The sequence below is a fragment of the Triticum urartu genome, chromosome 3A (assembly GCF_056163025.1).
Source record: "Triticum urartu cultivar PI428250 chromosome 3A, HENAU_Tu73, whole genome shotgun sequence".
NCBI classification, from domain to species: domain Eukaryota; kingdom Viridiplantae; phylum Streptophyta; class Magnoliopsida; order Poales; family Poaceae; genus Triticum; species Triticum urartu.
Genome location: NC_141875.1, coordinates 733902583 through 733927850, shown reverse-complemented (window position 1 = coordinate 733927850; position 25268 = coordinate 733902583). Strand labels below are relative to the sequence as shown.

General features: G+C 45.0%; 2 protein-coding genes across 4 annotated transcripts; both read right to left on the bottom strand.

The window, feature by feature from the left end:
- Positions 1–10209: 10209 nt before the first annotated feature.
- Positions 10210–12099, bottom strand: LOC125546310 (uncharacterized). The gene has a single exon (XM_087514390.1). It carries the CDS (start codon positions 11921–11923, stop codon positions 10394–10396), a length of 1530 nt encoding a protein of 509 aa, XP_087370516.1. The 5' UTR covers positions 11924–12099; the 3' UTR covers positions 10210–10393.
- A 3393-nt stretch (positions 12100–15492) lies between these two features.
- On the bottom strand, positions 15493–24669 carry LOC125546309 (putative histone acetyltransferase HAC-like 3). 3 transcript variants are annotated; one of them, XM_048710530.2, is made up of 17 exons: positions 24432–24669; positions 23328–23497; positions 22752–22860; positions 21869–22106; positions 21593–21793; positions 20529–21502; positions 20032–20301; positions 19665–19940; positions 19023–19151; positions 18707–18907; positions 18475–18617; positions 18091–18388; positions 17872–18011; positions 17436–17514; positions 16963–17304; positions 16190–16410; positions 15493–16077 (listed from the first exon to the last, which is right to left on the bottom strand). In XM_048710530.2, exons 2-17 carry the CDS (start codon positions 23483–23485, stop codon positions 16008–16010), a joined length of 3849 nt encoding a protein of 1282 aa, XP_048566487.2. In that variant the 5' UTR covers positions 23486–23497; positions 24432–24669; the 3' UTR covers positions 15493–16007. The 3 variants fall into 3 exon arrangements, with proteins under 3 accessions (XP_048566487.2, XP_048566490.2, XP_048566489.2); XM_048710533.2 differs by having other exon boundaries at positions 21593–21790; XM_048710532.2 differs by having other exon boundaries at positions 16190–16407; positions 24432–24668.
- Positions 24670–25268: the final 599 nt, after the last annotated feature.

The window sequence follows — 25268 nt, the reverse complement described above, 5'->3', positions numbered from 1 at the left end:
ACCGCCCCCATACTACTCCCATCGCTCGCCAGGCCATCCCTCCACTCCACTCACCCACACCCCCTGTTATTCTGCGGCGACGGCAGCGCAGCCGAATCAGTGAACCCTCGTACTCCTCTCCGTGTGGGCATCCACTGCCGCGTCTTCCTCGGCTCCGTGTCGTCCCCTTCCTAGGCCTCGCCGTCGTCCATCGCCGTGGTGCTGTCGGCGCGCCGTGGTCAATGTGGTCAACGACCGAATTCCATCGGAAGAATACTGTACGTGGAGAGGCTGACAGCTGGGTCCACGGCAGCTGCAAGGAAGTGCCTCCTTATTACGCGGAAAATAATTATTCCTCCACCCGACAGCGGGGACCCACCGGACGGGCCACCAGTATTTTGCGAAAAAATCGTTTCCCCCTGACTGTTGGGACCCACCGGACGGGCCACCGTATTTCGCAAAAAAAACGTTCCCCTCGCTGTCAGCTCGGACCCACCGGAAGTGCCTCCTTATTACGCACAAAAAAATGAATACTCCCCCGGCTAGCTGGGACCCACCTTGCTGGGAGGCTGACTTGTGGGCCTACTAAGTTGACGGGGACGGAGGGCTTTGTCAACTTAGTCAATATGCACGATTCTAGCTCCAGTGACCGTATGATGTCCATCCAACGGCCGTAGTGCTTCTTCAACCTCTGGTCTTCTTGCTCCAGCCGTCCAAACCAGCGTCGGCCGTGCCTCGTGCTCCTGCCTCCCGTGGCCGGCTACGATGCGGCGGAGGCCTCACCGCCCCCTACTACTCCCACCGCTGGCCAGGCCATCCCTCTACTCACCCACACCCCCTGTTATTTTGCGGCGACGGCAGCCTCACACCGCAGTGAACCAGTGAACCCTCGTACTCCTCTACGCGTGGGCATCCACTGTCGCGTCTTCCCCGGCTCCGCGTCGTCCCCTTCCTAGGCCTCGCTGTCGTCCACCGCCCTGGTGCTCTCGGGGCGGCGTGGTCAACGTGGTCAAGGAACGACTTCCATCGGACGTGGACTGTACGTGGAGAGGCTGACAGCTGGGTCCACGGCCGCAGCAAGGAAGTGCCTCCTTATTACATGCAAAATAATTATTCCTCCACCTGACAGCGAGGACCCACTGAACGGGCAACCGTATTTCGCCCCCCTGACTGTTGGGACCCACCAGCTACATCTTCGCAGGCAAGGAAGTGCCTGACAGTCGGGACCCACCTGGTCGAAGCGTACGTAGCGTTGTCATTCTGGTCACGAACGTGTACGTACATATATACTGGTGGATGTAGAGGCGCGCACGTGTCATAGTAGAGGCGGCCAGGGTGCAAGAAAGAAAATAGGTCCACGTATGTGTACATACGGGCAGGGTCTCGAACGCCTACTCGCGCATACGTACGGCGAGGGCTCGTGTACATGGCTGGGTCGGAATGGAGAAACAGCGTCGTCGTCGTGTTCATGGGTCGGAACGGAATGCGTGGTCGTGTTCATCGGGAGGGCTTGACGGAAGAGGCGATGGAAACAAGGCCTGGCGTACCGCACAACGGAGGAAACAGACCTCCTACGGTCGAAACGGGGGTCCTGTTGATCGGGAGGGGTGTGGCGTACCGCAAAACGGAGGAAACGGACCTCCTACGGTCGAAACGGGGGTCCTGTTGATCGGGAGGGGTGTGGCGTACCGCAAAACGGAGGAAACGGACCTCCTACGGTCGAAACGGGGGTCCTGTTGATCGGGAGGGGTGTGACGTACCGCAAAACGGAGGAAACGGACTTGTGTTGGAGCGCTACGGTCAAAGGGGGTCCTGTTCATCGGGAGGGGTGTGGCGTACCGCAAAACGGGACTCCACGGGATACTGTTCATCTCCGCCGTCGACCCCCTCCAGCCTCCACGAGCTACTGTTCATCCACCGTCGACCTCCTCCAGCCTCCACGGGCTCCTGTTCATCCAGCCTCCACTGTGCGCTACTCCATCGGCTACTATTCAACCACCCCTCCACCGTCTACTGTTCATCCAGCCCTCCACACCACGGGGTCCTGTTCAACCACCCCCTCCACAGGCACCCCTCCACCATCTACTGTTCATCCTGCCCTCCACACCACGGGGTCCTGTTCATCCACCCCTCCACGGGCACCCCTCCACCGTCTATTGTTCATCCAGCCCTCCACCACACCACGGGGTCCTGTTCATCCAGAGGCAACGCCACCGCTCATTGTTCATCCAACCCCCCCCCCCCCCCCCGCAACGCTCACTGTTCATCCCATCGATCGGCTTCAGTTAGCAGCAGTAGCCAAGGAATCGCTCGATCGGGTTCAGTTAATAGCCATCGATCGATCGCTCAGGTTCAGTAACGCGTAGCCTGCAGTGCAATCGCTCGGGTTCAGTTAGAGCCCAACACCTCGCTCGGGTTCAGTTAGAGCCAACGCCTCGCACACACGCGCGTACGTGTACGAGAGAAACGCGCATCGCTCGGCCCCCGACCTCCCACCGTAACCGGGAACTCCCCGAAATTTTCCTCCCCCTTGCTTCTACCACGGTTTTTTCCGTCATGGACGGCCCAAAGAATGTCATGCAGCTGCGTCTCCGGCCCGCCCAGGATGAAAAGCCCATTTTCTGTCATGATTTTTTGTCATAGAAGTAGGAGCCCACCACATCTATGATGATACCGGGTTTTGTCACAATTATCATCATAGAAGTGTCATATGTATGACAAAAAAAATTCAGTCGGCCCAAAATGTCACGAATGTGTCTTTTTTGTAGTGTTTTTAGTAGCCTTATTTAATTTGCGGAAATCAATTACCATCCTATAACCTGTAATAATTCTTTGTAGAATCAATTCATCTTTATCATTAGGAATTATAGTAATACCTCCCTTTTTAGGGACACAGTGGACAAGACTTACCCACTGACTATCAGCAACGGGATAAATTATACCTGCCTCAAGGAGCTTTAGTATTTCCTTTCTTACTACTTATTTCATTTTAGGATTTGGCCGTCGTTGGTGATCACGAACTGGTTTGGCATCTTTCTCCAAATTTATTTTGTGTTGACATAGTGTGGGACTAATGCCCTTAAGATCATCGAGAGTATATCCAATAGCAGCACGGTGCTTCTTCAGAGTTTTCAATAATCTCTCTTCTTCATGCTCTGAAAGGTTAGCACTAATAATAACAGGATATATCTTTTCTCATCAAGATAAGCATATTTAAGAGTATCAGGTAACGGTTTGAGCACAAACATGGGATCACCCTTGGGTGGAGGAGGATCCCCTAGAATTTCAACAGGCATTGTGTTTCAGGATGGGTTCCTGTTTAAAGAATACTTCATCTATTTCCCTTCTTTCATTCATAAACATATCATTTTCATGGTCTAGCAAATATTGTTCTAAAGGATCACTAGGAGGCACGGCAATAGAAGCAAGACCAATAATTTCATCTTTACTAGGCAATTCCTCTTCACGGTGATGAATACGAAATTTAGAGAAATTAAACTCATGAGACATATCACCTAAACCAATAGTAACAACATCCTTTTCGCAATCTATCTTAGCATTAACTGTATTCAAGAAGGGTCTACCAAATATAATGGGACAAAAGCTATCTTGTGGGGAACCAAGAACAAGAAAATCAGCGGGATATTTAGTTTTCCCACACAATACTTCAACATCTCTAACAATTCCCATTGGTGAAATAGTATCTCTATTGGCAAGTTTAATTGTGACATCAATATCTTCTATCTCAGCAGGTGCAATATCATGCATAATTTCTCTGTATAAGTCAATAGGTATTGCACTAGCACTGGCACCCATATCACATAAGCCATGATAATAATGATCTCCTATTTTAATAGAAATAACAGGCATGCCTACCACAGGTCTAGGTTTATCTTTAGCACAAGGTTTAGCAATTCTAGCAGTTTCATCACAGAAATAAATAACATGCCCATCAATATTATCAGACAAGAGATCTTTAACAATAGCAATATTAGGTTCTACTTTAACTTGCTCAGGAGGTGTATAAGTTCTAATATTGCTTTTACGAACCACAGTTGAAGCTTTAGCATGATCTTTTATCCTAACAGGAAAAGGTGGTTTCTCAATATAAGCAGTAGGAACAATAGGATCATTATAAGTGACAGTCTTTTCTTCAACTTTAATAGGTGCAGCTACTTTTACTTCTATGGGAGGATGATATTTAAACCACTTCTCCCTAGGGAGATCAACATGAGTAGCAAAAGATTCACAGAAAGAAGCTACTATTTCAGAGTCAAGTCCATATTTAGTGCTAAATTTACGGAAAACATCAGTATCCATAAAAGATTTAACACAATCAAACTTAGGTGTCATACCTGACTCCTTACCTTCGTCGAGGTCCCAATCTTCATAGCTGCGTTTAATTCTTTCCAATAAATCCCATTTGAATTCAATAGTCCTCATCATAAAAGAGCCAGCACAAGAAGTATCGAGCATGGTGCGATTTCTATCAGAAAGCCGAGCATATAAATTCCGAATAATTATTTCCCTTGAGAGCTCATGATTAGGGCATGAATATAACATTGATTTAAGCCTCCCCCAAGCTTGAGCGATGCTTTATCCTTCGCGAGGCCAAAAATTGTATATATATAATTGTGATCACGATGAACAAGATGCATAGGATAAAACTTCTGATGAAATTCCAATTTCAATCGTTTGTAGTTCCATGATCCCATATCATCACATAGCCTATACCATGTCAATGCATCTCCCTTCAAAGATAAAGGGAAGACCTTCTTCTTAATAACATCCTCGGGCACACCTGCAAGCTTAAATAATCCACAAACTTCATCCACATATATTAGGTGCTCATCAGGATGCATTGTTCCGTCTCCTGCAAAAGGATTAGCTAGCAGTTTTTCTATCATACCCGAAGGAATCTCAAAGCAGACATTTTCATTTTCAGTAGGTTCAATAGGTTGAGGAGCAACTCTTTGCTCTTCTGGTCGGGGTGAAGATACCCCGAACAAGCCCCTCGGAGGATTACTTTCCATAGTAACAAGTGACAGTAAATTTCAGCACACTATATAAATTTTTTCTTACCAAATTCCACCTACCAAAGGCGCTTCACTCCCCGGCAACGGCGCCAGAAAAGAGTCTTGATGACCCACAAGTATAGGGGATCTATCGTAGTCCTTTCGATAAGTAAGAGTGTCGAACCCAACGAGGAGCAGAAGGAAATGATGTGTTCTCTGCAAGCACTGAAATTATAGGTAACAGATAGTTTTGTGATAAGATAATTGGTAACGAGCAACAAGTAACAAAAGTAAATAGAGTGCAGCAAGGTGGCCCAATCCTTTTTGTAGCAAAGGACAAGCCTGGACAAACTCTTATATAGCGAAAAGTGCTCCCGAGGACACATGGGAATATCGTCAAGCTAGGTTTCAGCACGATCATATGATTCGCGTTCGGTACTTTGATAATCTGATATGTGGGTGGAACGGTGCTTGGGTGTTGTCCTTACTTGGACAAGCATCCCACTTATGATTAACCTCTATTGCAAGCATCTGCAACTACAACAAAAGTATTAAGGTAAACCTAACCATAGCATGAAACATGTGGATCCAAATCAGCCCCTTACGAAGCAACGCATAAACTAGGGTTTAAACTTCTATCACTCTAGCAACCCATCATCTACTTATTACTTCCCAATGCCTTACTTTAGGCCCAAATAATGGTGAAGTGTCATGTAGTCGACGTTCACATAACACCACTAGAGGAGAGACAACATACATCTCATCAAAATATCAAACGAATACCAAATTCACATGACTACTAATAGCAAGACTTCTCCCATGTCCTCAGGAACAAACGTAACTACTCACAAAGCATATTCATGTTCATAATCAGAGGGGTATTAATATGCATATAGGATCTGAACATATGATTTTCCACCAAATAAACCAACTAGCATCAACTGCAAGGAGTAATTAACACTACTAGCAACCCACAGGTACCAATCCCAGACTTGGAAACAAGAATTGAATACAAGAGATGAACTAGGGTTTGAGAGGAGATGGTGCTGGTGAAGATGTTGATGGAGATTGACCCCCTTCGATGAGAGGATCATTGGTGATGGCGATGGTGATGATTTCCCCCTCCCGGAGGGAAGTTTCCCCGGCAGAACAGCTCCGCCGGAGCCCTAGATTGATTCCGCCAAGGTTCCGCCTCATGGCGGCGGAGTCTCGTCCCGAAAGCTAGCTTATGATTATTTTTTCTCATCGAAAGACTCCATATAGCAGAAGATGGGCATCGGAGGGCCACCAGGGGGCCCACGAGATAGGGGGCGCGCCCCCACCCTCGTGAGTAGGGTGTGGCCCCCCTGGTGAACATCTTGCGCTCAGTATTTTTTATATATTCTGAAAAGGACTTCCGTGAAGTTTCAGGACTTTTGGAGCAGTGCAGAATAGGTCTCTGATATTTGCTCCTTTTCCAGCCCAGAATCCCAGCTGCCGGCATTCTCCCTCTTTATGTAAACCTTGTAAAATAAGAGAGAATAGGCATAAGTATTGTGACATAATGTGTAATAATAGCCAATAATGCAATAAATATCGATATAAAAGCATGATGCAAAATGGACGTATCATGGTGCTCTCCGTGTCGCGCAAACGTGAGGGATTCTCGCTGTAGGGTTTGCAATATGTTCATGATTTTCTTATGGTGGGTGGTGTGAGTGACAGAAGCACAGGCTCGAGTAAGTAGGTTGTTTGCGTATGGGATAAAGAGGACTTGATACTTTGATGCTATGGTTGGGTTTTACCTTAATGATCTTTAGTAGTTACGGATGCTTGCTAGAGTTCCAATCATAAGTGCATATGATCCAAGTAGAGAAAGTATGTTAGCTTATGCCTCTCCCTCAAATAAAATTGCAATAATGATTACTGGTCTAGTTATCGATTTGCCTAGGGATAAATAACTTTCTCGTAACAAAAAGTTCTTTACTAAAACTAACTTAGTTGTGTCTTTATCTAAACAGCCCCTACTTTTTATTTACGTAATCTTTATTATCTTACAAACCTATCCAACAACAACTACAAAGTACGTCTAGTTTCATACTTGTTCTAGGTAAAGCGAACGTCAAGCGTGCGTAGAGTTGTATCGGTGGTCGATAGAACTTGAGGGAATATTTGTTCTACCTTTAGCTCCTCGTTGGGTTCGACACTCTTACTTATCGAAAGAGGCTACAATCGATCCCCTATACTTGTGGGTTATCACCTACTTGCTCTCAGGGTGTAGAAGACACGAAACACATGCTTTTTCTATGTACTAAAGCAAAGGAGGTCTGGAAGAGACTAGGGATGGAGGACATTATTGATAGAGCTTGTGAGGTTGATCGTGCTGGGGAGGCGATATTGGAATACCTTTTACTTCTTCCAGAGCAAGATTTGCGTATTATGGGGTACCAAAATGTACGAGAAATTATGGCTATTTCAGCTTGGTATCTATGGTGGGAGAGACGGAAATTAGTGCACAAAGAAGTAACTCAGAATGCAATTCAGATATCAATGGGGATCACAGCCCTTACATACAATTTTGTAAATGCATCATCTTCAAAGGCATCCATAAAAAAGAGGGTTGGCTTTGTCCTCCTAGAGGTTTCGTGAAACTCAATGTTGATGCCTCCTTTGGCCATGACATGTTGAAGGGTACGATGGGGGCAGTCTTGCGAGACGACAAAGGTAAGTTTATGGCAGAAGGAAATGGAAAGATCAACCATTGCGCGGATGTTCTGATGACAGAAGCATTAGCTCTCAAATTTGGACTAACATTAGCGCAAAGGGCGGGGTGCAAACGATTAATCATCAACTCAGATAATCTGGATGTAATTGAGACCATGCAGGACGGAGGACAATCAACGGGTGCGGCGGCGGCAATTTTCGATGACTGCTTTCACTATGTATGTGATTTTATCATGACTACATTCGAACACTGTAATAGAAAGACAAATAAAGTAGCACATGAACTTGCTAGATTAGCTAGATTTTCTTCAACTTCGGATTGGTTTGAGGAGCCTCTAAATGAAATTGTAATGATCCTCACAAACGATGTAATGATTATTTCTAATAAATAAAGTTTCATTTTGACTAAAAAAACCACTGAGCTTAAGCGGAGGTGTTGACGAGGCGTGATGTTTCTTGGCAACACGTTTTGTTCCTGGAGTGAGGTATTTCTTAAGGGATGGTTAAAAGAAAATAAAAACATGAATTCTTATTTATGAAAGTTTTTTCTTTTTTAGTTTATTGGATCAAAATGCTTTGCATACATAATTATTCCTTTTTTTGCGAGAAAATTTTCAATCTATTCATCATCATGACAGTACAACGAACACCATAAATAAAAAAAATACATCCAGATCGGTAGACCACCTAATGATGACTACAAGCATTGAAGCGAGCCGAAGGCGCGCCGCAGTCATCGCCCCTCCCACCCTAGAGCCGGACAAGACCTGTTGTAGTAGACAGTTAGAAAGTCATCATGCTAAGGCCCTATATGACTAGCGCACCAGAACAGCAACCGTCGCCATTGAAGAGAAGCTTAGATCGGAAGAATCCAAGCTGTAGACAATGAACACAGAGTGACAAAAGACCGGATCCATGTAGATCCACAAAAGACAAATGCCGACCAAATCCCGCGAGACGCGCCGAAGACAAACCTCCGCATGCCCTCCGATGACGCTAGAAGCACCACCGAGACCGAGGCTAGGCGGGGGAACCTTATTCCATCTTCAGAGAGCCGCTGTCGCCTCATCTCTCTGAGCGGAACACAAACCCTAAGAAAACTTTAAAAAGCATCAAAAAATGAAGCTCTCTCCACGGCAAGGGCCGAGATCCACCACGCCTCCATGGCCCTAAGACCACAAGAGACGAGGTAGACCGGCACCGCCGGGAGACAGGAGGAACCCTAGCACGGCTGGCAGCTAGGTACGTTCCTATTCAATGTTGCATTGATATGTTTTTTGGTTTACTATGTGGTCTCGTGTATTGGGCTAGAGTTCTTAGTTTGTATGAAGATAGAACTAAATAGTGCTGGTTCGAAATAGTAACAAATTTCTTAGTGTATGGTCTTCAAATTTCAAATACGTCGTTCAAGATATCAAATAAAATTTGTTATTTCGGTGGATATCGAAAATTTTGTAAGCCATTTGAAACCGAATTCAAAATAAGTATAACACACATAGAATAGATTCATTAAAAGTAAGTGATTTTTGATAGATCGAACTGTGAAAGAATTTCTTAAATTTCACATATTTCCAAACTTTAAAGCCGCACGTCCATCCATCTTTATTCGCTTACATGTTTCCTATAATTTACTCCCTCTGTACCAAAATATTTGTAGTAAATCAAGACGGGCGCGACAACACGTGCCATCATGATCAAAGGACTAATGAGGTCTTAATAGTGAAACTTGACATCATCAACATACAGCTTACTGCTTCCGTTGCCAAATGCAAACAAGTTGCAAAGTGGGAGTACATCACACGAGCATGCCCCACCGTCATCAAAGTCGGCCACCTAATCAGTTTCACGAGTCACAAACATTTTATTCCCCTTAGCATGTACTACTACTAAGTCAGAGTGCTAGTACCATTAATGGAGCTAACGGTGGCCCGGGGCAGGGGAAGCGGGGTGTAGTCTGTAGACGGGCGTTCCGCCGTACTCCGGAGCGTCAGGAGTTGTTTGAACTCAGTGCGGAACTCCGGCGAACTCCGTCTATGTTTAATTAAGGCGCGATCCGCTAGCTTTCAAAATAGTGGTGAATTCCGATCCCGATGTGGAATATATTCCGTCTCAGCGCGTTTCGTCCCGTAAAAGCCCTTATACACGTTTTGTAGGATGCGCGGTTGCGGAATCTGTGAGAGATGCTCTTAGCATGTATGAAATAGTAACAAAAGTTCTTACTGTATTTCGGTGGACATTGAAAATTTTGCAACCCTGAAATTTGAAGACTGGATTCAAAATAAGTTTAATACACATGCATTGAATCAAAATTCGTTAAAAGCAGAATTCCCATGTTTCCAAAATTTAAAACCGAGCATCCATCCACCCATCTTTGCTGGCTCACATGTTTCCCATAATTTATATACTAGTATAGCACTATGGTAAAAATAAATCTTAGGGGGGCGCGGCAACACGTGCCATCATCGTGATCTAGTGACCAGTGAGTATAGTTCTTCCTAGGGAGAACGTCACATCACGCATGAACATACACCTTCCTGTGTCCATTGCCAAATGCAAACAATTTGGAAAGTACGTACAGCGTACACGAGCATGCTCCATCGTCATCAAAGCTGCCCGCCATTAATCAGTCTCACAACCTTTTATTCCCCTCAGAATGTACCCTCGTAATGTCAGAGTGCTACCATGCATTGATAGAACTACTGGTGGCCCGGAGGAGTGTAGATGGGCGTGCCGTACTCTGGCGGGCACTCTGGCGCCGGCGGCGCTCCGTACTCCGGCGCCGGCCGTGGGTACGCCGGAGCGGCAGGAGGGTACGTCGTCGGTGCTGGCGTGCCGTAGACTGGCGTGGGGGTGGGAGCAGGGCACTCGCACCCCGGCGCGGGGGTCGGGGTGCAGAGGCATCTCGGGGATGGAGTACCGTACACGGGCGCCGTCGGTGGAGCGTATACCGGCGATGGAGTCCCGTACACCGGCGCCGTGGGTGGAGCGTATACCGGCGATGGAGTCCCGTACACCGGCGTGGGGGGAGGGAGCTGCGGCGTCGGCGGCGCCACGTAGACCGGCGTGGGGGTTGGAGTGGGGCACTGGCATCCCGGCTCCGGGGTCGGGGTGCACAGGCATCTCGGCGCCGTGGGCGGAGCGTACACCGGCGTCGGCGTCCCGTACGCCGGCTTCGTGGAAGGGCATTGGCATCCCGGCTCTGGAGTAGGCGTGCACAGGCATCTCGACGCCGTGGGCGGAGCGTACACCGGCGTCGGCGTCCCGTACTCCGGCGCCTCGGGAGGGCAGTCCGGCGTCGGCGTCCCGTACACGGGCGCCGTGGGCGGAGCATACACGGGCGTCGGCGTCCCGTACTCTGGCGCCTCAGGAGGGCAATCCGGCGTCGGCGTCCCGTACACGGGCGCCGTGGGTGGAGCATACACGGGCGTCGGCGTCCCGTACACCGGTGGAGCATACACGGGCGTCGGCGTACCGTACACGGGCACGGTGGGCGGAGCATACACCGGCGTCGGCGTCCCGTACACTGGCGGAGCATACACCGGCGTCGCCGTCCCGTACTCCGGGGCTGGAGGCGGGTAGTATTCCGGCACGGGCGTCCCGTAAACCGGCATGGCAGAAGGGCACTGGCACCCCGGGGCCGGGGTAGGGGTGCACAGGCACGCCGGCACCGGCGTCCCGTACACGGGCGGAGCGTACACCGGCATGGGCTTCATGCGCCGGTGCGCGAACAAGGGCTTCCTGCCGAACGCGTGGCACGGGAAGCAGATGTTGGCCGCCGCGCACTCGGGCGCCGCCGACGTCCCACCTCGCGCCGCCTTGCCAGCGACGGCGACGAAGGTGCCCTCGGCCAGCAGCGGCACGATCCTCGACGGCTCCTGCCCGGGGCACGGCGCGCCGCTCGCCGCGCTCTGGAGCTGCGCGAGGCACTCGGAGGCGCCGGCGTCGGCCGGGAGGAGCACCTCGAACGCGCCCGTGCCGTCGAGGCTGGCGACGGCCTTGCTCTCGTTCTTGCACGTGATGGCGACCTTGAGGCCCCTGAACGCCGCCTCGGCGCCCAAGCTCTTCCTCCCGCAGCCGGCGCACTGGGCCATGCCGACGACGAAGACGACCGACGTGTCCCCGCCGCCGCCGCCTCCCTCCGCAGCGGCCGCCATCAGCGCCCCAGCGCAGACGATGAGAACGCGGAGCAGCAGCCTCCCTCCACCACCTCCTTCCATGGCGACCATCTCCACCTATCTATCTACCCGCTGCACCTCTGCGACAACAACCACAAGCGAAGTGAGGGAGCGGCAGCCATGACGAGGGTGTGTATATAGCCAGGAAGCAGGCGACGAGCGAGCGATCCACTCCATGGAAGATCCATCAATGAACAATTACTCAAGGGATGAATGAACAGCTCGACCTTCACACGTACGTACGTAGAGGCAATCACTCAATCTCAACCAATCAATTTAACCAGCAGCTACAGATGGATAAGTAGATTAGCAATTGAATGCGCAAGCCGACCGATCATGGCCGCACCGTTAACTCGACTGTTGCAGCACATGCCGCCATTACTACACCAAAGGGATAGATGTGGAATGTGTACATGGATGGATACTGCTGAGCACAATCAGCTAAAACCAGAGGGCACAACAAAGTGGGGACGATGAAGCTGGCATCGATCTGTGGAGGGTGCACGGCCAGTGTGACGGCATCTTCATGGCAACACAGGGGCTTTGCATGTGCCAGAAGGAGGAGAGTGATGGATCATCATGGGAAAGTACCACGCGATGCTACCATATATGATACCAACTTACAAGATTCAGATTTAAACATCTCAGAAAGGAAAATTCTGGAAGCAATCATGGATGTTCGCGGCACATACGTCGGCATCCCCTAAAAAATTCAGACCGAAATTCGAAATACACATGAAGAAACAAAAAAAGACAAATTCAGATGTAAATAGTGTCTATCTTTGCTTTTGTCGTCTTCTGGCACTATTCATGATGGGTTTGTCTATGCTAGTAGTAATTTTCATTCGGTTCCTTTATGGCCGGGCTGTAAACTTAAATTTCATGCTCTGTTTTTTGTAATGAAGCCTTAACTTCAGCTCTATCAGCAGATTGCTTTGACTCCTTTATCGAGCCATCTTTCAATAATAAATACTCTGCTGGGTGGATTTTACTACTATGTTGGGCAGGTAAAAGTCTTTGGTAATGTTATCTCGCGAACTCAACCGGGAGGGGGATGACCGGCGAATGTTTTGTGGCAAGTTTAGTTGGTAAAAGACAATAACAAATCTTGTCTTTTTTGCAGCAATTCCTCCTAAAAAATGTCATGTGTTTCTGAAGAAATTGTCAACCCCATATAACTAAACTTGTCACCTAAAACATTCATATATAAATGCCAGCCCCTCAAAGCGAATCGTTCGCCAGCTATTGCGGTCCAAAATCTTTGGGTACTCCTTTCAGGTGAGAGGGGGCGTGAGTCCGGGCAGAAAGAGCTTTCTTTGACCTTGCTGTACTAAGATGTTCCATTTTGCTAAATGATATCAATTACATGGTGCATCAATTCCATCACCTTGCTTGTGTCCTTAAACTTATAACCATCTTAAGCAATAAGTGATCAAACGAAGCTTCGAGTAGGTAGGATAATGAGGAGCTGGTTTCATCGAGTAATGGCGTAGGACATGAGAATGGGAGCCTCCTCGATGGCTTAAAGTGTGCCCACGAGGTTCCGGTGGTTAGTTTTAGGTGAAGGGGGGCCTTCTACTAGAAACCCTTCCCAGTCCTCCACATTGCTGTTTTTTTAACACGGTACAGGTGCAGACGTTCATACATACACAAATACACTCATCTCTATAAACGCACGTACACACACTCTATCCCTATGAGCACCTCCGAGAGACTGAGCCGGCACATCATTTTGAGATTGACGAAGTCGCCACAGATGCCTTTGCAGTTGACGAGAAAGTCTCCTCCCACTGAGGGCACATCGCCAGAAGGCATGGGATAAATCCAGAAAAATGCGAACATCAATGTCAAGTATGAGACTTGAACTCTGGTGGGCAGGGGATACCACTGTCCTCCTAACCATCCAACCACAGGTTCAACTAGCATTTCCATGATTACTCTTCATAAATTGCTCACTGCTTGTGCAGCTCACATCTCACTGTCCTTTTGTAGCGTTCCATTACATTCAGATTGTTCCTTGAGTAGTTGAGTTGATGTACTTCCCATTCTCCTTCGTTATGAATGTATTAATTATATGGATGTACTAATAATGCTATGTGTTCATAATTGCACTAGCACCGAAGAACGATGAATGAAGCATAAAAGGTACTATAAGAAACAAAATGAACCATACAACGGCATTGTTAGGGAAACCTAAACAACACAAAAGTTCTTCCGTGATCGCAATTGTCTGGCTTTCATAATAACCTTAATGTCCTTTCGAGGTCACCACTTTTCGAAAGGCTTGCTGCCGGAGATGTTCCACCCTACAACTAGTGTTTTATTTCAATCTTTTTGTGATGGGTGGTATATTTATATAAAAACCTCTAAATGAGCATTGGGTCCATTCAATGGACATATATGAAATCTTATCTTAACTCCTCAACAATTACGTTTACGGTACTCGAACATGGAAATGCTAGTTGAATCTATAGATACAGTAGCTAGGAGGGCTCCTTGATTACTCTTCATAAATTGCACACTGCTGGTGCAGTTCACATCTCACTGTCCTCTTGTGGTGTTCCATTATATATTCAGATTGTTCCTTGAGTGGTTGAGTTGATCTACTACAATGGGATGTCCGATCTACCCCCCCCCCCCCCCCCCTCACAGCCTCACCTGCACGTGTTTAGAGATCACAGAAAGCAGGAAAACACGCCGAATTGTAATCTTGCTAGAAGTAAAACACACCTTAGACTCATCGCTTCATTTTGGAGTGGTATGAAATAAAGAGTAGGCAAAGAAAGAACTACTCCTGCTAAAAAAAACTTCCCATATCGTTTAGTAACAAGTCTGGAACAATGGTTTTGATTAAACCATTGTTTACGACCCTTTTTTAAATATCTCTAGTTGTTTAGCATTCTATATCAACCTGTTTGTGCCAGAAACAGATAACACACCACATATATGTGAGAGCTTTGTGGATGGAAAAGATTTGGCAAATAATGCTATGTGTTCATATATAATTGCACCAGCTCCGAAGAACGATGAATGAAGCATAAAAGGTACTGTAGGACACAAAATGAACTACACGGCAGCATTGTTAGGTAAACCTAAACAACACAAAAGTCCTTTCGAGGTCACCATTGTCTGGCTCTCATAATAACCTTGATGTCCATTAGAGGTCACCACTTTTCGAATGGCTTGCTGCCAGAGATGTTCCACCTTACAACTATGTTGTCAATGGTCATGAGCACACGATGAGCTACTAGATTGTCGATGACATCTATCGTCCATCAAGTCAGATGGGGATCCCGTTGAGCCAAAGCATAGTGCAAACATGATCCAAGATGATCTTGTTGAGCACTTGTGGTCACTTCATAGCACCTGATTCTTGTGCCTTAATTGGATTACTACTTCATTTGAACTCTTTCATGTTCTTGAGTTTGAATGATTAATCTGAAAACATTGTTAAATTGTGTGCACTTAATTATCAAGTTTCAAATTCATATATATGCAAATACATCAAATCTTTTAGGGAGTCAAGTATTATTAGGACATCGGTTAAAGATGACCTCAGTTCCTTCTAAATAAAAAAAAGGAGATTATGAACAAATGCAGATTTTACAAGCACAGGTATATGCAGCCTGAGGGTTATCTTCTTTCTTATACACATTAATAATTGAATGAACTTGGATTTAGCCAGAGCCACAGTACAGCAGCAAGGCTGAACAAAATTGTGGCCTTGTTCAATCCAATCAGGGGGGGTACAAAAAGAAACAATAAAACAAAATCATCTATCCTATGTATGGCTTTGCAAGAAAGAAAACCAACTATATATACATGTCTATGTACAGACACTACTACAGAGGATGCCTGTCTGCCTATGCAAGCTTCTGCTGGTATCTCCTTCCGACGCGCTGCTGCATTCTTCGCGCGCGCAAATTCCAGGGAATACCAGCAAAACAGTCTAACTTAACTCTGCTGCTGGTGCCTCTGCCGCCAAGTCGCCGCTATTTTATTTACTTTGCAATGCAATCCTGCTGATGTACGGCGGCAAACAGCAGCTTATTGCGTTTTCATCAACGAATCTTCCTGCTCGAGAAAAAAACCACTACTTGGTAGTTCACGGCAGAGTTCATTTGGACGGGATCCGCTAGCACTCTACGGCACAAGGTGGCCCAGCAATCATTTTGGTCTTGTCCATGAAGAATGCCTTGATGTCCCTAAAATAAAATGGAATTAAGGATATCATCAGAAACCCCGAGAAAGGAAAGGAGCTGCATAATATAACGAGTAATGCAAATAAGCTGGCATGAAAAAGCATGACTTTTATACCTGCATCTGGGAACAGAACAGGCCCCGTCACCGCAATGTTTTGCATGAGTGAGCAGAAGTTTCCACATGAAGATACACTTCCTGCAACCTCCTCGGTTGCGGATGTCACATCGTACACCATGGAAGAACAACTTCTTCATTGTAAAACAGAGTTTGAAAGCACAAGTACGCGCAGCACAGAAGCATTTTGATGCATGCACCAAAGCCTCAAGATAGTCCTGCTTTGAAAATATCAACATCATTGGTATCAAACATTTTTTTAAAGGACAATTAATGAACACAACCACCACGCAGAAATCCAAAACAAGGAATATCCTTCATGGTTCACACTGCTTATTAAACTGGATATGCTCAAAGTCAACAAAAGATACTATCAAGACAAACAGTTGAGCATAAGCAGTAAGCACCTCCAACACAAATATGAAACAATGACAAAAAGGTCAAGTAAAAAGTAATGGTGCAATGCACGTAAAGTGAAGAACTGATGCCACCAAAAATCATATTCCAAGAAACACACAAAAAAAAACTAATCACAGAAATTGTACCTGAATTAGGTGAGAACAAAACATGAGAGATTTAGAATCTCCCGTGCAAATTTTAACATCCAGCCGGCATTGCGGTGGATTGTGATAATCCCGTTTGTCTAACAAATTTCTGCCTATTTTACTGTTTGTTTAATGAACTTTTTCCTACTTCTGTAACTATTTTTCCACAGCACTACAAAGTAAGCCCAATGCAGAAAAGTTACGCTAGCTGAGAATTACAAAGGATACCTGTAGAGTATAGTTTGGTAATACTTGTTGCTCCGTCTGTTTGAGTTTATGAATGTGCAATTTTTCACCGTCTTGTTTATAACATGAATCGCAAAAATTGCAGCCGGCACAAACCAGGCACCGCCACGCAAATCGTTGATCCATGGCCTGGTGACAAGCAGAACAAGCTGAATCATGTAGATGATAAAGAATCATCATTGTTGAGTGTTTTGCCCGTCGGAGTGTATCAAACTGGTATTGATTGTCTTGACAGTGCTTCAAGAAATCGATTCTGCTGTCAAAATACTTGCTTTCCATTGTTGGATCTCCATCATCAGTCTCTGGAAGAGGTTCTTCCTCTATCTGTAGAACAGGTAGTTACTCTGGTAAGTATAAATTTCATCATACATTTAACAAATAGCAGCATGCATATTGTGCTTGCTTTATTTGACCGGTGAAATGAACTAAAAGTATAGCAGGGTTTATAGCAGTACTCTTTGAAATGCATGCTTTTGTTTTGTTGTAGCTGGATGCCGGTCCTTTAGTGGAGCAGTTAGCTCCTCTGCATGGCATCTACAAGGAAGAACAACCGAAACATCATTAATAATGGATGCTATATCGATGAAATGGGTGATTATCGAGGAACAAAAACTGAGAAGTTATAAAACAGGGGTCATGTAAGTACATTTTGCAAGATTGGCAGATGATCAATTCAAATTTCAAAAAGAAACTGGAAGTTGCTAGGTACAAGGGCCTAGGCACTAGATGATAATATGTGTGTGCAGCTATTTTTCATAAGAAAAAAGTATTCTCAGTACTGCTACCAAATTCAATGTGATCATAACTATCACAGAAGATTCATTCTACAAAAAGAAACATTATGGCAGCAGATTCTGTAGGTATAAAAAAGTGATCTGAAGAAATACTTACTGGTCACAAAGATGGAAGTTTTTGCAGCAGGTACAAACCCAACTTTTACCAGACACAATAGGTTGGTGGCAATGCTTGCAAAACCGCTGCAGACAAAGCATAATGAAGTCTTCTTTCATTGTTCGCATCTTTTCTCCAAGCTATCGACAATGAAAAATATGATGTCAGTGCAAACATTATACTGAGAGGGGGATTAAAACAAGAGTAAAATGAACTAACTTTGTGCACTAGCAAGATATCCTCAAGGTTATCCTCAAGGTTTCCTTTCCTGTCATCACGTTTGGCAACACGCATGAGCCTTCCTACTTGTGGCTCTTTCTTCTGTGAGGTGCTGTCATCTTTCTTCTCAAGGAGTCTCTCTGCTTCTCCAGGCCAGAAATCGTTCTCACAGTATGGCAAGCATGCTGCAGATATACTGGCCTTGCGATCACTGGTAGGCTGAAGAAAGAAGTCGTACAATGTATTACGCTCCACAACTACACCATCCTTAACAGCCTTCTTGATCAAGTTCTGGTACCTAAGAAGATTCATGAGAAAGCCCAATTAAGTCCCATAAACAAATAATTAGATTTAAATCATAAATATCGTGTTAAATATACTGACCAGCTCCGAAGCTTGTCAGACTTGGGCATTTTTTGTGACGTGGGATGACAATACAAAACATAATCATCACGCTTTGTAGATGGGCAAGCCCATATGGAGCAGCTTACAAATCCTATTTTCTTGCAGTAATCCAAATAGCCAATCTACAAGAGAGAACCATATTAAAATAATTTCAGTTCAACATGTATTTAAGAAAGTTACGTAATCAGCTCAATATTTGCATTTCTCGTACCAAAATCTCATGGTACACAAAGGTTCGAAGAGCTTCCCCACTTGCAGATTTGGTTTCAGGCCTGAAGTACTTGACAGAATCGATATATGCAAGATAAACGTGCCTTCGATTTGGTAATGGGCTATCAGAACCATACTCTTGTACATACATGGCAAATAGACAAACATCCACACCTTCATTTTTTTGAAACAAGAGAATGGCCTGTATAAAACAAAAGGCACTAAAAGTTAGCCCTCATTATGTACTAAATATCTGAAATTACTATTAACATGGATACTGTGGAAAAAGATTGTCTAATAAAGTATCATCCAATCACCTTTGATTTGTATGGAAATTCCCCGGGATATTTCCCATCTTTAAAAAAATCCCGAAAACGTGGTTGGACTTGAAGCACTCTTGCAGCTGAAGAAACCACTCTAACAGTAAGACCTTCAACTCCTGGTACCTAAACATTGGAGCACAAAAAAGAAAATTAAAATAAGTTTACCACATAGTTGACATCAGACTGTAACACAATCCCTAAATACAGGAAAATAATATAGATCAACGCTATTGTTTTCACAATTCTTCTATCGTTAAGTTGGCCATGAGTTATAATATGACATGGATCATCACATCAAATTATGTTTATTTGAATCCAATAAATTCAACCACATAACTAAGCTACAGTTTAACAAAATAAGATCCTAAAATGCAACTAATACCACCCACCTATATATAGATACTGAACTGAAAAGTCGGCGGTAGAAGATTAGAAATTAACAATACTCGAGCTAATGTGTAACTTCTAACATGGATCAGGAAGAGCAAGTAACTCCTGGGAAATAATAAAACAAGTCTTAACAGGGATGTGATAGGCCTACAGTTCGCTGTATGGTCAATAATTGCAGATAACTCATGGGACTTGTTTCGTATGTACTACAAGTCTACAGGATAATCACAAACATGGCACAAATACCTCTTCAATGTCTTTTCCTGAAGCTCTTGCCCTCTGCAGCCGTTCGTGCTCAAGCCGCAATGAAAGTCTCTGCTCAATATGATCACTCAGTTTAGTTCTTGGTAACTCTAATGCTCCTAGAACAGTAGGTGACTCCGGCAAAATTATATCTCCACTATCCCTCTCCTTCAATAAACATTTGGCACATGTATACTCCACCTCCTCGTCTGCAATTTTAGGGTTAAAAAGGGCACATATCTGATGCTGCCAAGCTTTGCACTTATCGCACTCAACCCACTGAAATGAGATAAGTTGAACAACAGATGAGGAATTCGTATATATAATTTAAGATTTAAGAATAAGTAGAGAGATAAGAAAAGCACATTACCCATTCAGCCTCAGCATCTGTTTCCGCGTAATTTGATCTCTTCTCATATTTAAATTTTGCAGTACTAAGATGGTGACATTTGGCACATATTGAAGCCTTATCAATTCTGTTTTCCACATGAACATAATAGGATCCGGTCGAATTTATTATTTTGAAACAGAGAGCACAGAATCGTGGAGGAGGTTCAAAAAGAATCCTCTCCATCCCACATAAATTGCACGTATTTTGGTCAGGCAAGCCTGAAGGGTGTTCTTCTGTCATCACTTGGCTCTGAAAATAAAAAGCAACTGAGTCAACGAATTTGATAGCTTGAAATAACTAAATATTATGCACTATACAGGCAATCCAGTTACCATGATAAAACAAAACTAACACTTCTTGAGCCAGACTCTAGTCGAATAACATAATAATTATGTTGCATATTACTCGGTGGCATAACTAAGCATCAAGTGATATTACAGTAATAGCAAACCTATGAGAACGGGCTCTGCACTCACCAGACAAATATGTTGGTTCAAACTTTTCATGTGATCTCTAAGCTCCTCAGCACTTAGCGCATAAAGTATTGAACCCCCTCTTTTCTTCGTTGCAGTTAAGCTGGCTGCTAATGATGTTTCATCCACTGAGCCAAGCTTTGAGTCCTTCATCTCGATGTCACCATTTCCATAACACAGCCCTTCCTTCATCTCGATGTCACCATTTCCATAACATGACAATTCCTTCATCTCGATGTCACCATTTCCATGACACAACCCTTCTTCAGCTTGCATACCAGTCTCCGGCAATCTAATTATCTCCATGTTATTGCTAGCATTGCTGTCCAGCAAGGAACAGCCAGATGGCGACTTTGTAGGTAATGCTGTGGTTTCAGAAGAGACATAAGTTCCATTGGCAGCAGGCTGTAGTTCCTTTGGAAACTTTGTTTTATCAGCATGGACAGGCCTGGGAGAATTGATCCTCAATCGTTTTGCCGGATGATGCTTGCCAGACGATTCATCCGAAGTAGGGGAAGTTGGTTTTGATACAGTGCTATTTGATGTCTGTTCGGCTCCCTTCACTGCCTCTCTTATAGAGACACAATTACCAGAGTCAGCAGCAATACAGCTGCATTGGTCATAACTGAATTTTGTGTTTAAAGTTGAGCATTTCTCCCTGCAGAAACATGTTTCATCCATTTGCATGCATCCTTCAAGTCCGCATTCTCTCTTGATGTCAGTGCGAATTTTAGATTGGTCATGGATATACAAGTCGTGGCATCCGGCTGTGATATTTGACTGATCTGATTCCTCTACTGGGTGGCTCCGCGTATACAACACTTTCCCGCATTCTCTGTATTGCATAGACGATGATACTTGGCCAGCAGAATATCTGTTGTTATTTGTAGAATTTGCGGTTCGATCACACATCGCAGACACAGAACTGGAACTACCCGATGTCGACGGTTGTTGACTATCAACTTGATGAACATCGCCTGGCACAAATTGGTCATAATGTTTATATGATGCAAAACAGCTTAAGCTAAGTTTCATACGTAAGTCATGGTATAAGTAAAACAACTAACCTGGGAAATGGTATTTTGTATGGCCAGTTGGCACTCCACCACCGAAATCTCCAGCAATACAGGGACTGCATTTTGGTAGTAATGACACACATGGTGCGGCAGTGGCGTTTGCTAAGCTTTCAGGCACCTGTTTAATCTTATCAGCCGATGAATGAACAAAGCTGGCAGCAGCTTCATGGTGACTGGTTGGTGCAAATCCTACTAAAATCAGTCCAAAGTTAAAATACTGAAGTTGTACTGTGAGGTCAAGAAAGAAAACTAATAATCTTAACTCACCCTGAGAATATAAGACATTATGTGATATGTCTCTAGCAGGCAGGGGGGGATTAACAGAACCAGGTACAGCTCTACCATTCTGTATACTTGAATCTGTTACTTCTATCCCAAGCTGTTCTGAGTGTGATGTCGGTAAAGATGCTGAAGAAGCCAAAGCATATCTACTGTTGCCAAATGATCCACGACTGAGAAGAGCATTCAGCCTAACTTCTAAAGTCTCAAAATCCATGTAGTCGATCTGGGAGAAAAGAACTAGGTGTTAGCAAGTAACAAGTCATTCAGAATTGTAATAATATAATTTAATAAATGGTAGAATTCCATGAATATACTCCCTCCTTTCCGGTTTATAGGGCTTATCTCAAAATTTTAGTTTTTTTCATTTTATAAGGCTCAATTTGGTTGTTCCCCATCACAAGTTCAGATTCCGAGGTGTATTAAATCATTGCATGCAAGTATTAAGAGAAAATTGACCAATGCATGTGGTTTATGCATGCATGCATTGCAATTAATGCATTGGTAAACATAATTTTTTGAGGAAAACAAGAGCATTAATTGGGTGCTTTTGCAAACTACAAAAAATATTCCACCACTCATAATCTATCTTGGTTGGTGAGATTTTTGAATTGAGCCCTATAAACCGGAAAGGAGGGAGTATCACATAATCTAACAGTAAACAGTACCATGAACGAAAAACAAAACAAAATACAAGAATAGCTCAAACTTTGACAATAAGTTTATGTTCAGTACAACATAAAAGATAACAAATGAAGATGATGTAACAGAGAGCAGAAATAACTCCAAACAAAGCACAACGAGTGAGGCCAGCCACGATTATAGTAAAATAGAGGGAAGAGTTATATTTGCTACGCGAAGCAAAACAAACCTTTGATTCTGCATCCTTATAAAGCTGCTCATCAATACTTTTTGAAACTGCCAGAAGATATCGTGGGTGCAGGTTATAGAATTGCTCCCTTCCTTTCAGGTAGGTTACACTGGATAGATAAAGAGATCAGGATGTATTGTGGAGACAAGAAATATTGATGATAAATTAGTTAGAAAGATAGAACCACTTCTAATATCATCTGAATTATCAACTATGCATGGGTTTCAAACAATAAAGCACAGATGGTAGTCATACATAGAATGTCAAACATATTTCGCACGGATGTATATGGCTGAAGTTAAATAGTGACAATTCACTTTGCCCAAAATTTAGAAGTTTCTCCTAAGACTATTTATTATATTTTACATGTAGAAAGAGACCACGCCATTGCAATCGTCCTCGAGAACAGCACAACAATGCATACTACAAGAATAGGAACAATGGCAGATTTATCAACATGCGATAAACTTGGAGTAGTACATGCAGTAAAATAGCTAGAACAAGGGACACAGAATGTAAGCATTGCTAACATAATGAGCCAGCACTGCTTTCGATATCGGTGGTATGACTACTTACATTTTGTGCTTGATAACGAGACGGACCGGGGAAGTATCCGAATCCATATCATCCAGCTGAAGAATTTGCGCTGCGGTCTCCTTTGTATAACGTTTCTGGACAGGCAAGCCACTCGGCGCATACTGCTGCTGGATCCCTTGCAGGGCCTGCGCCATCATCCTCCTAAATCACTGGAAATCCACATGTTTGAGTTAGTAACAGTCTGGTCAGAAGCTACAACCACCCCGCGTAATAATAGATGTCCAGGGCCAAATGGTACTGAACAAGAACGGGCAAGCAACTAATGTGAAGAGGCATTTACAAAAGCTTCATTTTTGCAAGTAAAAAACTAAACACGCCAACCAGCGGACTCCGCATGAATGACCACCAACAAGCACATAAACTGTAGCCTTGTGCTGAAGTGGGTTTTGCTTGTAACCAGTAAATCAACCATGACTGACTAACAGCAAGCACGTAAACTCTAGTCCTGGTTTCGTCACTTGGAAGAAGTAAAATTCGCCCTCCTGAAATCTATCCACGCCATGAAAGTAGTCAATTATGTGCATGACCAGAAACCACGCCGTTCATTGGTTAAGAAGGAAAATAGTAGGATCTTGGAAGGGTGCATGCATCGATACACCAAGATCATCATTGTAAGGATTTTGAAGGATACAGCCACATTGCATGCAAGAATGATGATCCATCAGGCTATCGGTGTTGTACGATAATAATACTAAAATGCAATTACACTAACAGTAAACACCAAGGTCGGCGAGTGTATGCGTGTTACTATATATGAGCGCTTGCGTCTGTACTGTGTTAAAAAAAACAGTAAACACCAAGGTCGGCACTGCAATGAATCTAAGTCTGGCATATGAAATGCCATGTGAACACTGATAGATAGGCATTGCAGGCAGCAGCCGCCAGTCGAGAACAAGCACAGCATAGGTTCGGCTAAGGCAAAATAGTACTACTATTATTTTCTAATAAATGGATGAAAAAACAGACGATAACGGTTCGGTCAGGGACGCCACCGGCTCACCAGACCAGCGGGGCACGACGCGTACGGGCCCCCCGGGGCGGGGGGCGGATCAGGGCCGGGGGAGGAGGGGGGCGGGGGCTTACTGGGGAGGAAGAGGCCGCCGGAGGTCGCCGGGAGGACCTGCCGCCGCCGGCGCCGCGCCCTCGGCCCGCCCGCGCTGTGGCGCCGCGACTACCTCGACTCCTCCGACTCGCCTCGCCTGCGCTGCTGCGGCTCCGTCGACTCGCCGGCGCGGCCTGGCTAGGGTTAGGGTTTCCGGTGGGTTGCGACGGGTTGGTGGTGGTGGCGGACGGGGGGTGGGGTGGGGGAGACTTCTGAATCTGAACCGCGCGGATCGGGCGAGCAGGTTTGTTTGGGCCGCGCCGCGCCGGTCCAGGCCAAAATACACGGGTGGATAATGATCGTCATCGGGATCGGACGGTTTGGGTTTTGAGATCGCCCTCCCGGCCCGGACTGGATTCATATTTGATCCTTCCGGTGACCCGGCCCAAAAAGACTACTGACCAGGCCAGGGCCTTGTTCATACATCGTTCAAGGCACTTCCCAATGCTCCACCATGCACAGATGCTATGTCTTTCCGAAAACTCACTACCAACAGCCGATTTACTAAACCATCGTAGTATGTCGTTCTCGCTTGTCTGTTCTATTTGCTCGGCGGCAGACAGTTGAAGACACGCACTTTATCAACTGTACGATGGCAAGACACCTCACTAAAAACGACAAATTGAAGGTCTTTAAAAATATTTATTGTTCATGTACTGTTTTGGCCTGATTTGTCTTTTTTGTTTAGAGCTGCTCAAATGTTTAAATGACTTGAAATTTGAAGCAGGCCTCACGCATCAAATTGTCTACCGCACAAAAAAATAGAATTTTTTGAAGCTTTTATGATTTTTTTTCTAACCGGGTACAGATGAGCCTGG